Source organism: Myripristis murdjan, chromosome 16 (assembly GCF_902150065.1).
Source record: "Myripristis murdjan chromosome 16, fMyrMur1.1, whole genome shotgun sequence".
Taxonomy (NCBI): domain Eukaryota; kingdom Metazoa; phylum Chordata; class Actinopteri; order Holocentriformes; family Holocentridae; genus Myripristis; species Myripristis murdjan.
In genome coordinates, this window is record NC_043995.1 from 10,483,382 (window position 1) to 10,499,124 (window position 15,743).

At 41.9% G+C, this 15,743-nt stretch overlaps 1 protein-coding gene across 1 annotated transcript in view; it reads right to left on the reverse strand.

Moving 5' to 3' along the window:
• cdkal1 (CDK5 regulatory subunit associated protein 1-like 1) overlaps positions 1-15,743 on the reverse strand; it is a 318,909-nt gene that overhangs the window by 71,982 nt on the left and 231,184 nt on the right. Inside the window, exon 12 of the mRNA XM_030072443.1 lies at positions 1,518-1,580. Within this exon, the coding sequence (XP_029928303.1) occupies positions 1,518-1,580 (63 nt within the window). The remainder of the gene's footprint in view (positions 1-1,517; positions 1,581-15,743) is intronic.

Consider the following 15,743-nt stretch of genomic DNA (forward strand, 5'->3'; position numbering starts at 1 on the left):
CTCCTAAGTTTACTCACTTCAGTTTAGCACAGTCTCCGTTTATGTGTATTTCTACTATATTTGTTTGTGTGTAGATGCATGCTTGCATGTTCACACTAGTGTGCATGTGTGTATGATGTGTGCCAGTATGAGCGTGCGTGTTTGTGAGTGTTTCAGTGCGTGGGAGGCATAGATCCATGCCTGCCACGCTGAATACGTGATCTCTCTTATATCCTATTAATTAGCATCAGTGCATAACATATAAAAAAATAAATAAATAATTTTAAAAAACACCACCACAGAGACACATTTTTCCAATGGTACAAACTGTGCAGGTGAAATTTATTAAAATGTCTCAGCAGCTGAATGACACATGCTGACAGCTGCAATGAAGATTTCAGTTATGTTTAGTCTTCAATTACGTCTAAATGAATGGCAGGGGACCGCTTTAGATGAAAAACTGAGAGCTGTGAGGCTTAAGATGAAAACACTCCGGACCAAAACATCACTCTGACCGTGCAGCAGTGAAAAAAAAAAATAAATAAAAAAGACTTTCCAATCCACTTCACTTAGGCTTACAATAAACCCCTCTTATATTATTAAGTAGCATAAAAAAATTAAAAAGTATGAATGTCCATTGTGAATTAAAACTACACAATTTACATTTGGCAGTAGGAAGGTTAAACAGTAAATGGACCTGACTATAAAAACATATTTACCTGTTTACCTGTTACCACATACAAGGGTCAAATATGTCAAAATGTTATTTTTTCTTTTCATGATGGCTGAAATCATCGAAGTGGTGACAGCTGTTGTCACAGAGGTGCCATTTTCATAAAGACGTTGTTATATAACATCTCACACACACACGACCTTGCATGCTTGGATACATACTGCGCCCAAGCTCTTACAATCATAAGCGTGCCTTGAAACATGTGCACAAGAGCACACACCCTCTTGTTACAAGGGTGTCATCACTATAATTGTGTTTGAAGAGTGACATGTTTAATCTAGTGTCAGCTGCAAACGTCATAATGTACGAAACCATGAGCACGCAAATACACATGAGCGGCCACACACCTTAGACTTGGTCTCTTACTCTCTCTCACACACATACACGCAGACAGAGAACGCAATCAGGAACAAACACTTGAGCGGCTCTCATCCACTAGATTGCTGACAAGAGGTGTCCATCTTGAAGAGACGATCCACTCATTATAACCATAAAGACGATACAGTGGCAGTGACCTACAGCCAGTTATGATGTTGAACAGCCAAGTCAAGTCTGCAGGCGTCGAGGTGAATGAGGTCTGATCCTCAGGAGAGACCCGAGACACATTAACCAGTCGATGAGTGGATAAGTGAAATCAGTGTGTGGCAGAGAGAGACGAGATAAACACAGGCTTGAGGACAGACTGAGAAAGTCCAGACAGATCCATTCATAGAGAGAAATATCCGAAAAGTATTAAGTGGCAGAGGCAGATATGAAATCTATAACAACGGAGTGAGAAACTCAAACACACAGACAGACATGTTACCTTGTGGTCGTAGGGGTTGTAGGAGTGGAAGAGTTGAGACAGCTCTTTCGTCCTCTGTTTCTTCTGTGGACACAAAAAGCGGAAAAGAAAGTCAGACACTGGACATTTTAACGTTTCAAAGTCGAGGCCATGACCACACAATACACCTCAAAAATGTGTTTCACTGTTAAAGATTCATTCCAACAGTATGCATGAAAATGAAAACATTAAAAAAAAGAAGTAGGACATGTCTTCATATGAACAAAAAAAGCTGCAACTTGGTGCAGACGTAATTCTAGATACTGTTTGCACTGCTTAAGTAAACAGAAAGACAGGCAATCTGCCACACCAACAGGATCTTATGGACACTCTGTATATTCAAGAACTGTTTGTGTTTCCATAGCAAGAGGATTTTAAAAGCAACTGATGGGAATGACAAAAAACAATAAAAAACAGATCTATCAATCAACTAATCAATCAACAAATACAGCAGAGGATGATTATGGAAGTATTTCAATGGAGACTCCTTTGAAGAAAGCTTTGAAGGAGGAGCTGTCATCCTGAAATGCAGTTTTTTTTTAAAATTCACCTTCTGTTAAAGTAGTTGAGAAAGTTGTACTGCACGAGCGGGGAATGAAGGACGTATTTTTACTCATGTCAATACATTGGGCCACTTTAACGGGAAAAAAAAAAAAATCACCACGGGTGAGTAAATTTGCCTACAGCAATACAGTGAATCTATAAAATACAAAATGAAGAGAAAAAAGACATTTATTTGCCCAAGAGCTATGGTGAAAAATACTTTTCATTTTCTCATTTTATTCCTGCTTAAAGCCTGGCCTTAACCTTGCATGTCCTTAATGCGTAATGAGATGCACAAGCCTGAGACATGACTGTTTGATGTGTGGCAGTTGTTAATGCAATCAGTTACATGGGGCCGACGCAGTTACAAAGAGCGCTAATTAGCTCGCTGATTAGGCCATGTCTGGCTAAAGGGGAAGGATATATGTATACGCTCGTCTGGCTGAGGGGAGTTCGTTCTCGTTCTCTGTCTCGATGACTCTCTCCATCCACACTCTTTTTCATGCCCCGTTCTCAGTGTTGGCATGTAAGGGGCTGGGACTTTGTGTCCTCAGGCCAACTCGGTGCATATGGAGCGGGGAGCGTACACGTCGCTCTGCTATCACACGTACGCATCACTGTAGCATGACAGACAAACACAGCTTCAGGACAGGCAAGGACAGCTTGAGCATGAGGGGGAAAGGAGAGGTGGGAAGGAGACAGGAAAAGACAACGAGGAAGGGGGCTCTGTTTACGTGCACATGGGCAGGCAAGGAGACGACGTTTATGAACAAACAGCTTTGTGGGTGATCCTAGTTGTCTTTTCGTTAAGTCTTACGTAGCGTAGCCTTGACAAAGCTCCCCTATTTTCTTGGACTTTACCTGATGGAGAGGATTTGGGGATTTCTGTTTGTGCCGCCTCTCGTCGTGTGAAATATGTTTCCCTCGTAAAGAATGAAGGTGAAAAAACGTGCAGTTTATGAAATATGGTGCTTTTGGTGGCAATATTAAATTATGCTATTGAAGAGACTTGTAAAAATCACCGGGATGATTAACAAGCTGTCTTTTCATGTGTGAATTCAGAAAGACGACTCCGTACACCAAGGAGAGGACAGCAGGTGGGTCGCGTGATACATTAATTGGACGCTTTGTTCCAGGCATTTCAAACCCTGTATGGAGGAGGAACCCTGAACATGGCTGTATTTAGAAAAGAAGAAAAAAGAAAAAGAGGGGAAGAGAAACAAAAAGAAAAGCAGAGAAAAAAGCAGAGGGGGAAGGACAAATCTGAGGAAAAGTAAGAAAGTAAACACAGCAGAGGAGAGACAGGATTTTATTAGGAGAGAGGTGGCTGAAGGTAGCTACTTTATTCTCTGCCCTTAACAGACAACCAGTTTGTCGCTCTCTCTCTCTCTCCATCTCTGGTGAGGTCAGTCCTTTAATCACAGCACCTCTCAATGCTCCTGCTGCTACTGCTGCTACTCCCGCTTCCCCTTTCTGTCCGTCCCTTCGCTTCTTCTGCTTTCCCATTCTCCCTCTCCCTCTCTGTTCGCCCAGAGCCTCTTCAGTGCGTACAAGCCTCTAATCATTGGCCCTGTCCATCTTCCATCCACTCTCTTGCTCTCTTTCTCCTTTCCACCCGATTCCCTCTGGCTCTTGCTCTCTCATGAGGCTCTCCAGCATCTTCATATCCCACTCGCGATTTCTGTGTCTTTTCACCCATCCCTCAGTGCTCCACCTCACCCTCCCTTTTCGGGTCTTCAAACCCGTCCTCATCATCTCATCTCCTTTCCTTTCTCAGCTATTTGCTCAATCTCTCTCCTTCTCTCTCTCTCTCTTACTGTCCTTCCCATTGTCAGTCTCGCCCTCCTCTCATTATCCTTTCCTGCTCACACTACTTTCTCTCTCTCTCTCTCTCTCCCTCTCTCTCTATGCCTGGAGCACCTTGGGTAAGAGCAATCCTCTCATCATCGCTCCTCAACACTTTTCTCTCTCCTCCTGCCATCCCTTCATCACCCTCTCCATTCTGGGGTGCTCTACAGTGAGTGTGTGTGTGCGTGTGTGTGTGTGACCACAAGATAGATGTAACTGCAAGTAAGGATTCCTGAACCCTCAATGAGCTCCCAGCTGAATCTGACTGGTTCGATAGTGCACACACCAACAACATATGAAAAAAGGGACAAGGTGTGAAAAATGCCACACAAAATACACACAAACACAAAATAAATTAGACACAAAGATGGAAACAGAAAGGAAAAGAGAGGTAGGTGAAAACAAGACAGACAAAGAGAGAAGGAGAGAGATAATGTGTTGAAAGAAAGAGATCCACCTCCAGTCTCTTGGCATAAGCCTTGTGTTTTCTGAACAGAGGACAAACCTACAGTAGGTCAGCTCATTATGGGCTCTCCCAGAGTTCTCTGCTTTTCACCAAGAGCCATTTGTACCATCCTTTGCCCAGAGGTTAGGCAAGCATACATGTGAGTGAAGGGTTGTTGGTTTGAGTCCCTAGACTAGCTGGGAACAGCTGGTCAGGGGAAAGGGAATGCTCTCATCATCCCTAAACAACTGTTGCCTAGGTGCTCTTGAGCAAGGAACCGTATCCTCATTCGCTCCAATGGAGCTGATGAGAGGTCTGTACTTGGCAGGTTCCAGGAAAAGCATGCGTGGGACTGGGCTAATGTGAAGTGAGATGAGGCTGAAAAAGAGCATAGAGGCTCTAGGAGCTACATGCAGAATTCTAACATTAATAAATTGTTTCCATGTAAAGTGTAATCAACATAAACAAACAGGGCCATTACCAAGACAAGCAGGTACTCGTTAACCCGTTATCCCCGTTTGTAAGCCCCGCTCCCTTTCGGCACTGCTGTTGTCACAGGACACGCCCCTTTCGGCCAGGAAAAGTTGGTCAACCCTCCACCCAGGTTTTGTGATGTTATCTGGATGCAGTTGGAAACCACGGCCCTCCATGTACTAAGCCCTGTCCACTGCCACGCCCTCTTGAGGCCAGCTGGTCCAAAAAGTGTTTAGAATATAGACAACAGACAAAGACAGGCAAGGGGTTTGTTTTGGCAGTTCTGCTTAATTTGATTGTGGCATTAGAGAGAAACGGCAGGGAAGAGAGAAGGGATGACATGCAGCAAAAGAGCCTGGGTGGGACTCAAACCCACGCAGCCGCAGTAAGGACTCAGCCTTGATACATGGCACACGCTCTACCAGGTGAGCCAATGGGGCACCCCTTAGCCCAGGAAGTTAATCACTTCTTTGCTGGCCCAACCTTTCCTCCAAATTTTGTTCAAATTTGTCCAGTAGTTTGTGTGTTATTGCGCTGACAGACGGACAGACAGCTGGATGGACAGGGGCGATCACATAACCCCCTGCAGGAGGTTTCACCTCCTTGGCAGGGGTGAAGATTGGTGGCCTCTACACTGCATTTGACTGTATGTGCCAGGTTGGATTTCACAGAAAATCTGCTGGACTGATTGATGGCACCGACCAAGAAGAAGTCATTCTTACAATGCACACTGAGCACATTCTGTTTGTACCAAAGGTCCAGTTGTTTGTGAATACCAGAACATAACTAACACAAGTTTCTGAAACTATAAATGAGTATTATAAGAAAATGGACTATAAGTTTAGGAATTATGTTCATCAAGTGAAGTAAAAACAAACTGGATAACACTGAATGTACCTATGTTCATATTTTAAGTTTGTATTTTAGACATTTTAATAATTTTTGGCTCTCTGTCAGTGCATCTGTTGTTTTCTCCCCGCCTCCATTCAGTTACATTGTCAAAACAAAGCGCCCCATCAGTGTGTACAAAGCGTGCATGTATGTATATAAGTGTGTGTGTGTGTGTGTGGTCCATCAACCACAGAAGTTAATCTAGCATGCTGTCGAGGTTGAGGTGGTGACAACCCAGAAATACAGAGGCATGGAATGAGTGTATGAATGTATGTGAGTGTGTGTGTTTGTGTGTGTGTGTGTGGACCTGTCACCGAGGTGATGATGAACGATGGTTGTTACCATGATGTCCATCTGTTGTTGCCGCCAGAGACGGATGCTGCGTCTACCGGGATGTGACACTACTAGATGTATAAACCCGCATGCATAACCAGTCCAAAACACACACACCAGCCATTGTATACATAGAAACACATGCCGCCGCTGCAACACACACACACACACACACACACACACACACACACACACAGACAAAACTACATGTATACATTCATACACACAAAAATACTCAAAAAAGATTGCAGAAACAGGCGGCCACACCAGTGTTAATTCTGACAAAACTCAAACCTGACTAAAAATAACTTCAAAGGGAAAAAAAAAATCACACAGTTTAGGTTGCAAAAGCCTATCGAGAAAAAAAAAAAAAACACAGCAAAATAAAACAAAAGCAAACAAAACAACAAAACAGCTTAAGCAAAAAAAAAAGAAGAAACTTAATGACACTTTGAAAAAAAAAAGCAATGTTTGAAAGCATTTTGAATGTGTTTTTTGTACATAAAATGACAGTCTCAGTATATATTCTCCTCTTCTCATTATCTCTCATTGCTCCTTCCCATCCCTCTCACTCACAGCGCATTGTGTCTGAAAGTAAAGAGAGGCAGTTTGGAAAGTTTCTGTAAGCTAAGTGCCCAAATGGTCTTCACAAAGGAAGGGGCACGTAAAAACTGATGAATATTGATTTGACAAGAAGCAGATGAAAACAACTAGTGATTTGGCTGACTACAGCTAAACAAAAACTAAGCATGTCTTAGAAAACTGTGACTTAAAAATATTTTGCTAAAAGAACTGGCACGAAAACAAAATCTGAAAGCACCATGAAAATGAACAAACATATCAACTTCAAGCTACTACTAGCAATTAAAAGCTTTCTTGTAGCCTCAGCTGTACACTTTAAGCTGGTAAAAGGTGTATACGTGTGTGTGTGTGCGTGTGTGTGTGTGTGTGTGTGTGTGTGTGTGTTCCAGCCACACACTCTAACTCTCTAAGTTAGCCAATCAGTGCTGTGAGACTTCGACTCCCCACACACCGTCCCCTGGGATCATAGTAAACCAGTAAGGTTGTTTGTGAACAAGAGTTTGTGAGTGTGTGTGTGTGTGTGAGTGTGAGTGTGTGTTTGTATATGTCCACTCCTAATGCAATACAGCCACCTTGGACTTTAGCGATGTATGACGATGTGTGCATTTTGGTCAAAGTATTTTATGTGTGATGCCCATGACATGTGGTACTACATAAGCGATATCCGTGTGTTTGTGTGTGTGTGTGTGTGTGTGTGTGTGTGTGCATTCCAGTGTGTGTTGTGGGGCAAGGTAACAGTGATCTTGCCCTAGCCTGTAACAGCCTCTGGCTCCCCATTCTGTACCCTTGTGTCTATCTCTAATGACAGACAGATGTTAGCGCTATAGACCCCCTACCAACGGCACTGTGGCGTGTGTGTGTGTGTGTGTGTGTGTGTGTGTGTGTGTGTATGTGCTGTATCACTCCACAAAACCCCAGGCATAAGCTGTGTGTGCTTGTATCAGTGTGTGTGTGTGTGGGGTGTAAACACTCACTTAAGCCCTGAGAAGACAGTGGACACAGTGGTGATTCCCTGTGGTGTGTGTGTGTGAGTGTGTACATCTATGTGTGTGTGTGTGTGTGTGTGTGTGTGTGTGTGTGTGTGTGAGTGTGTGTGTGAGTGAGTGTGAGACAACTGCGTCCTTTGCAGAGGTCACTAGACAAAACATGTTCCATCCATGTGCGGACTAGTGTCAAACCCACTGAGCAGTCTGTTAAGTGGGGCTTCCCCATTGTTAACACACAGCAGCCAGCAGCACTCATGTGTCCCCGAACCGAGAGCTGACAGTAAGGGAGGGGTGCAATGCTCTTACAGGTTTTAACTAAAATGCTGCTTGACATAGCTGACATGTCTTACAATTAGAGCTGGACAATATGAACAAATTCAAATATCATGATATCAGTATTGTTACAATAATGTTAGGGGTGATTATTCCTAACATACTCACACACAAGAGACACAAAAAAATGCATCCCTTTACTTTAATGCACCCATTAAAACCAGGAGACACAACACTTTTGCCATATTTCGATACTATTATATTCAAAATCCAAGATAATACCTTGTTTCACGTCACAGTAATGATATAATATCAATATAGTGAACAGCCCTGTTTACAATGAGAATACTATCTCAAAATGGCTCCTCAAATACAATCAAACTCCATCAGAAGAATCCATCGTGACAATCAGCTCTCCATAACAGCCAACACTGTAAGGCCTGGAATCAATACAGAGGAACTCAGCAACCTATGCCACTGCTAACACTGAAACATCCCTGAGGGATACATAAAGAGCGCACACACACACACACACACACACACACACACACACACACACACACACACACACACACACACACACACACACACACACACACACACACACACACACACACACACACACACACACACACACACACACACACACACACACACTCCGTACAACTCACACTAAAGGTAAAACTAAAGCAATCTAAAGCAGAGGAGTGAAGAGAAGGAAAAAGTACACTCTCTGTTTGTGTGCTGAGAACAAATCATTTACTGTTTGTCTAAAGAAACGCCTTGAAGCACAGATTTCCTACAACTCAAGTGTAGCTACAAATCAATAGACAAAGACAGGCAAATACGAGGCATATGTTAGAGATGAAAGCACAAGGCTCTGATTTCTGAAGTCCATGCTTCTCGCACAACTGCTGTTGTTTCTTTTCATTTACTTGAAAGACAGTGTAGCTGTAAAAGAGCCAAAACGCCTCTATCAACTGTTAGTTTTGCCATCATGGTGAAAGGATTTGCTTTCAAATGAGGCCACAAAAATCTGTCTATTATTCCAAATGCGAAAAAAGACCTTTACAATTTTGAGCATGATGATTTTGAGCAGTGAAGACTTCATCGTGGTTGTAATCTGACCCTGCAGTATCCTCATTAAGCAGTGGACAGCCCTCTCTGACACCTTTAAATCAACACAATAGATGAAGAAAAAGTCTTGGTCACCAGTAATGCTTGCTTGATGGGAGACTGCTGCTCGTTTATCTTGCTGCCGGTCCACAGGTACACATCATCACACAATAACACACTGAGTTTAACTTGCAATGGTACTTTCAACAAAACAAACTATGGGAATCTCCGGTTGCTTTGAATACTAATGTTTCAGTCAAGTGATTCGGAATGAGTATTGATTATGCATTAATGCTCTAATGACACAACCCTGGCTAAATATCAGTAATGAAGTATCATTTCTGGTCTGTTTGCTAATGTACACAAAAGGTGGTTAATGACTGCTGATGTCACACTGGATAAAACAGCACATCAGCTACAATGGTTTCAATTCTTCAACTGAACTGAAAATTGAAACAATTTATTTAGCTGTATTCAAAACTTCATAAGACTGTGAATTTGGGTATGGCTGCATTTATGTTTAAATTTAGAGTTTCTGAATTCTACATGTCAATTAAGATGTCAAGTGACTTTATTTTGGTGGGGTTCATCCTACCTCCTTTTGGCTTTTGAATTAGAGGCTGTTAGAGGCTACCACTGCCATCTTTGTATTGCCTGTGTAACTTGATGCTATTTTAGATACAGTTAAATTCTCATGCAGTTACACAAGAATACAAAAAAAAAAAAAAAAAAAAAAAAAGACACATGCCTTGATTACGCACAAATATATACAGATTAAGAGCCAAATAATGTGGGATAAATTCAGCAATATGTATTTCTAGAATCAATTCTAAACTCTGAAGAGAAATGCTCTGCGAATGTAACAATATAAACAGACGATGCAATTTTGCATTTATGCTCTCATAAATATGTATCCGCATATGTCAGCTGTTAACCTGTCAATCCCCCCTTTATAGCAAGAAACATTTTGTTCATATTTTTCATTTGATTGCATTTCTGCTCACTTCTTTGTCTTCATGCTGCTCCCGCTGACCCTATTTCTCATTCTCATTCAACAAAGCTGATCCCTGACCTTAAAATCACCAAATACATCCATGCATTGCTTTCATTTTTTTGATACACTGTATTATGAGCACACATTCTTTTTGAATGAATGAGAGGAGAATAAGACACAATGGAAAAAAAAGAAAAGCAGAAAACAATTCTATTTGAATATGGCAGGGAAAGGTGTGATCATTAAAACAGAATGTGTCATCCCATTCTACTGACTTTCAGTGAGCTGTGTCATTAATCACAGAGCAGGCCTACCTGGCCCCAGACTGCAACTTAACCATTAACTCAACCTTAATACTTTGTTAGACTACCTCCAGTCAACTGCTATTATCTCCCCTGATATGTGTGTATGTGTGCGATGCATGCATGTGTTTGTGTCTGTGTGTGTGTGTGTGTGTGTGTGTCTAGGCGTAGATAAATGATATTGAAGCCAGGATGCTACTAGTGGCTGGCCAGCTGTTTTACTCTGACAGCTGCCGCACTGGTGCCTCGTGGGTAATGGAGTTCTTAACCAATTACAACCTAGGGAAATTAAAAACACTGTCCCACTAGAACAGTTAATCTCTTTCCCTCTCTCCGTCTCTCTCCCTCTCGCTTGCTTGCTCTCTTTCTTAATCATTTTCTCTCTCCCTCTCTCTCTCTCTCTCTTGCAGCTGTTCATTCTCAACTCTCTCTCTCACTCTCTCTTACACACCGACAGACAGCCCAACACACACACACACACACACACACACACACCTATCCAACCTCCACTCACCAAGTCCATTTATCAAGGCTAAGTTCTAGTCACCTGGGGATGATTATGGAGATCCAAGCTAATAGCATTCACATCCTTTTATTCTCAACATGCTCCGTACTCTCCCTCCATCCCTCCATCCCTGTGGTCTCCTCTTCCCCTTCGTCCGCCTCTCCCTTCCCTCCGTCCTGCGTTGTCTCATTCATCACTGGTTAGATTGCAGATGGAGGTAATAAGTTAGACCTACACATAGTGTAAAACACCTGAACAGCACAGCAGCTGGACCCTCTCCAGCTCTCAGTGTGTTTTCTCTGCATCACACACACACACACACACATCGTTCCATTCAAATTTACGCTATTGCCCTGGTATTTAAAAAGAAGAAGAAAAAAGAAAAACCCGAAAAAGTAACAGAATCGCTTGATGTAATAAAACATAATACAAATAAATTAAAAGTAACATGTGATCTTTTAATCTTTCAACCTTTTCTTAGTTTCTTGATTTTAGCTGCTTTTATCCTGAGTGAATTAAAGTGAGTGCAACAGCATCAATTCCTCGATCATCTACATACAAGGAGCAAAGAGTGCAAGAATCACTCCTGCAAACACAGAGTGCGCATTCATTCATTCATTCATTCATTCATTCAGTCATTCAAACTCGGAAGGAATCATTGAGGTTGCCCTCATTTTCAATGACTACAAAGAAAAAATAAAAAGTAAAAGAAAAGAAAAAACAGTTTAAAAAAGAATGTAAGAAAGGCTGCAACGAAGAGAAATTGAATACAAGATACAGAGATAGTTATTTCAGATATTTTTTCACTACATTTTTTCTTCCTCCTTTCTTCCCTCAATCTCTCACTGCTGTGCTTTTGTTGTTTACTGTCCTTCTCTCCAATTGTCGCCTTTCCTCCCACCCTCCTGTTGAGATACTCAGTCTTAGCTCAATCTATTCTACCAGGTAATCAAAGGGACAAAAAAAAAAACATATTGCAAATGGTGTCTGCGTGCCTGACATATGGTTTGTATTGCACACGACAATCAAAATTACACTCAGAATAACAACAGAGATTTGATGAGTGTCAAAGTGAAAACCTGACACTGCAGTTTAAAACATCACCATTCCTAATGTGCCGTCAAGCAGTTTAAACTGTAATTTCTTTTAATTTAATTTTTGTGTGTACCACTTACACAGCCTGCTCGATGCTTATGCAACCAGGTGTTAATACTTGCACTGAAACAACAAATGCAAGTTATTTTACTGTGCATTGAAAGTCTCGGTGCATGAACTGGTATTTCATGAGGATTTTGGGGTTCATTTCAAAATGCTCATGAAAACTTTCACATGTGCACGCTTGCAACTGTCACGCTTGGTGTTTGGCAGATCCTTCCTGGGAAAAATCCACTCATTTTAATTAAAAGGGCTTCACAACAGCTCTGAATGTAACTCAGCCACTCGATGCTAAGGACAGGAGAGAAATGTTTTTTAAATATCAGATTTTTCTTCTGCCGGCATAAATAAAAAAAAAAGTTATTCCCAATACAACCCACTGGTCCCATTAACTGGTTGACAGTGTGAGGCAGCCGCTGTTATGCTGCTGCTGACCTCTTCTTGTTCTCTGTGCCTCACCCCGCTTGTGATAACCCAGAGCCAGTCCTGTCCCCCTCACTTCCTCTTCCATCCGTCTAACACCCTGTCTTTGGTGGCTATTCTGATCCCTGCTCTCTCTTTCTCTCTCTCTCCATCCCTCCTCCTGCCTCCGCTTCCCCCTCCATCCATCCCTCCATCCGTCCCTCCTGTGGCTATTCAACACAGTTGTGTTCCAGACAAACCATCTGGTGCACTTTATTAATGACTGACCCTACATGGCCTAGACGTCGCCTAGCTGCCACTGCTCGCCGTGTGCATGTGTGTACGTATGTGTACGTGTGTGTGTGTATGAACAGGTGCAGGTTGACTGATGATGTGATGTTGTGCGCAGCTTTAACCACCAGAGCAGGTGTACTGGTTAAAGACCCAAACAGAGGATGCTCTCTCTCTCTCTCTCTGTCTTTCTCTCGTCTATTCTCTCTCACACGCAAACACTCACGTTTAGTTCAAACACAAAGGCCACCAACAAATAATGTAGCTGCGAATGCAAGGTGTCAGTGTCATCAGGGGGAGTTAGGTGCGGCAAAGTCGCTCTCATTATCCTGAACACCTCTAATGTAGCACTTACAATACACAATAGACTGCCATCTAATATCACATCAAGTTGCAAAAATTCAGGTGTTACCTTTGATGGCTAAATTTGGTGAATAAGTTACATCAGTTGTGTAGTCGTGTTTCTTAAGCTGTATCTTTGAAGAACTTGGAAACAATTCATGCATGAATCACATCTTGTCTTCACTACTGCAATTTATTATATAACGGTTTGAGCCAACAGGATATGTCTAGACTTCGGTGCAAAAAGCTGCAGCCCGACTCCTTAGCAGGTCCAGAATGAGAAATTGCCTCAACCCAATTTTAATATCTTTGTATTGGTTGCCTGTGTGTTTTAAAATAAATTTCAACATTTAACTAATCACTTTTAAAGAATATGACTGATTCATTCATTGATTATTGATCAATGACTTTATTTCTGACAGAGCACAGCGTGCATTCCTCAGGCAGCGCCCGTTTAGTGGTTCCGAAGTAGAGACTAAAGGTGATAGGCTACAGCCAGGTGAGGGTTCTTCTTTTAAATGAGTTCTTAAAAACACACCTTTTTAGACATGCTATTATCTCAAATTAATCGTTCATTCAGAAGTCTGGAGTTTTTAGTTTATAGTACTTCATTATTAGTATTAGTGTTATTATGGGTAGTAGTGCATATTTTTTTTCCATTCAATGAGTTTATGAGTGCTTTTACAACCACTCACAAATAAAAAATGTCGGACCCCTGCCGATCAGCCTGCTGTGTTCCAAGGTAGCAATCCAACAATAAAATACATCACTTTAGACATTGGCTCAGCTAAAGAAAAAAGCTGGTCATTTTTCCCTTGCCTCCTGTGCTGTTTTTACACTTTGCAATGAATTATCAATGGCTTGGCTTGGTCCCACAGTCATGAAACAGTTGCTGGACGTTGGATAGGCAATATAACAGTCAAACGTAATAAATTATTATTTTCTTTAAAGGCAGATTTGGCGATACAAGGCTTACCGCAGGACGCCAACAATATGCCACAATCTGACAATCAAAGAGCTGCCTGTGGAAAGAAGCGCAGAATTGATGCGCGCCGACATCCAACCACTGACAATGAAAGTCGGATGAGACAGATGGAGGGGAAAGAAAGGAGAGGGAAAAAGATAAGAGGAAGAGAAGCAGAAGGTGGTTGTCTAGGGATTGATCCCTGTAAGACACACTCAGTTTCTCCTCAGAGGATGAAGGGAGGAAGGAGGGAGGGAGGGAGGGAGGGAGGGAGGGAGAAAGAGAATGACTTATGAAGAAGCTCCACTTGAAAGAGACATATCAACACTTTGATAGTAAAGAGAGAGAGAGGGAGAGACAGAGCGAGCAAATGAGAGAAGGGGTGTGTGTAGATAGTACAGTATGGAAGGTCAAACTCATGAAAAGAGAGGGTGTCTAAGACAGAGAGAAAGTTTCAGGTGTGAGTGTGCTGGGCACATACGATTCTAGGTTTAGATCCAGTCAATGTAATGAGCAAATATGGCAAAATTTTACTGCTTAATAGACTGACGATTTGCTTTTATTTAATCAAATGTGCACACAGTTGTGTTCCAATCCTCAATCAAACATAACATAAGGCAAACAAAGTGCTACACAGTCATATTAAACGTTAATTTATCAGGGATGTGATTGTCTAAATGTTTAACCATGTAACATGATATTGTAACCATAAATGTCTTTTAAAAAATCCGACATGAAAAGTAGTTGGCGGTTGTTTCTTGCAAAAACCTCCCAAGAGGAGACAGACTAAGCACAGGTTCAATCAACATGTTCTACATGTTCACGTCCCTAAAATATATCACTGGAAACTGCATTGTGATGTGAAGAGAATAAACACGTTTCAAGTGATTTTTCTGTTGTCGTTCTATGTCACTCATTCCACCATCTGGTGCTGTGCAAAACTCTGAAGTGTCTCCCTCTATTTGCCCTGGAAGAACAGCACCCTCTTCCTGTTTCATTCTGTAGAATAATCCAGAAAATTTCCAGCTTCTCAGCGATGGTCTGGTATGCTTACGGCAACTACACTAATGTCTCAAAATCAACTAAAATGCTACAATAGCAGCTTTAAATGATCAGTTTTGGGACAGTTTGCCCACCAAGGTATGATTAGGAGTGAGATCGAACAGTAAATCACTGTTAATTGTTAACTTTTACATTTGGGGCTATTATACATAATGTTGTACATAAGAAGCCTATGAGGCAAAAGGTCATCAAGGGCTGATGGTGCTGACAGGTTCAATCTCTCTTTCTCTCTCTTACACACACACACACACACACACGCAGACAAAGACATACACACACGCACACAGACATACACACACAAAATCACCTCTGCTAATAGTTTAGGCTTCATTAGCCACTAATAGTTTCATTTGGCAGTTTTTCCAGTGTGTGAGCATGAGTGTGTGCGTGCATGTGTGTGTATACTGTTGGTGTGTCAGGAGCTGTGCTGTTATATAAAGAGTAATACACAGACAGGTCCAAAGTCATCCGCATTAACACTGTGTGCATGCATGTGTGCGAGTCTGTCTGGACATGTTTTCCATTCCCTGTAACACGCCTGTGTTTAAAGAGGATGATAGGGACAGTGAGACACACACACATACACACATGCACAAAGACGCACATGCACATAAACACAGGCTTGTGACAGCTTTCAGGATTAGCAATATTAAAATTCACATAGAAGTCGTGACAGAACTGGAACGAGTTTTTACATTTC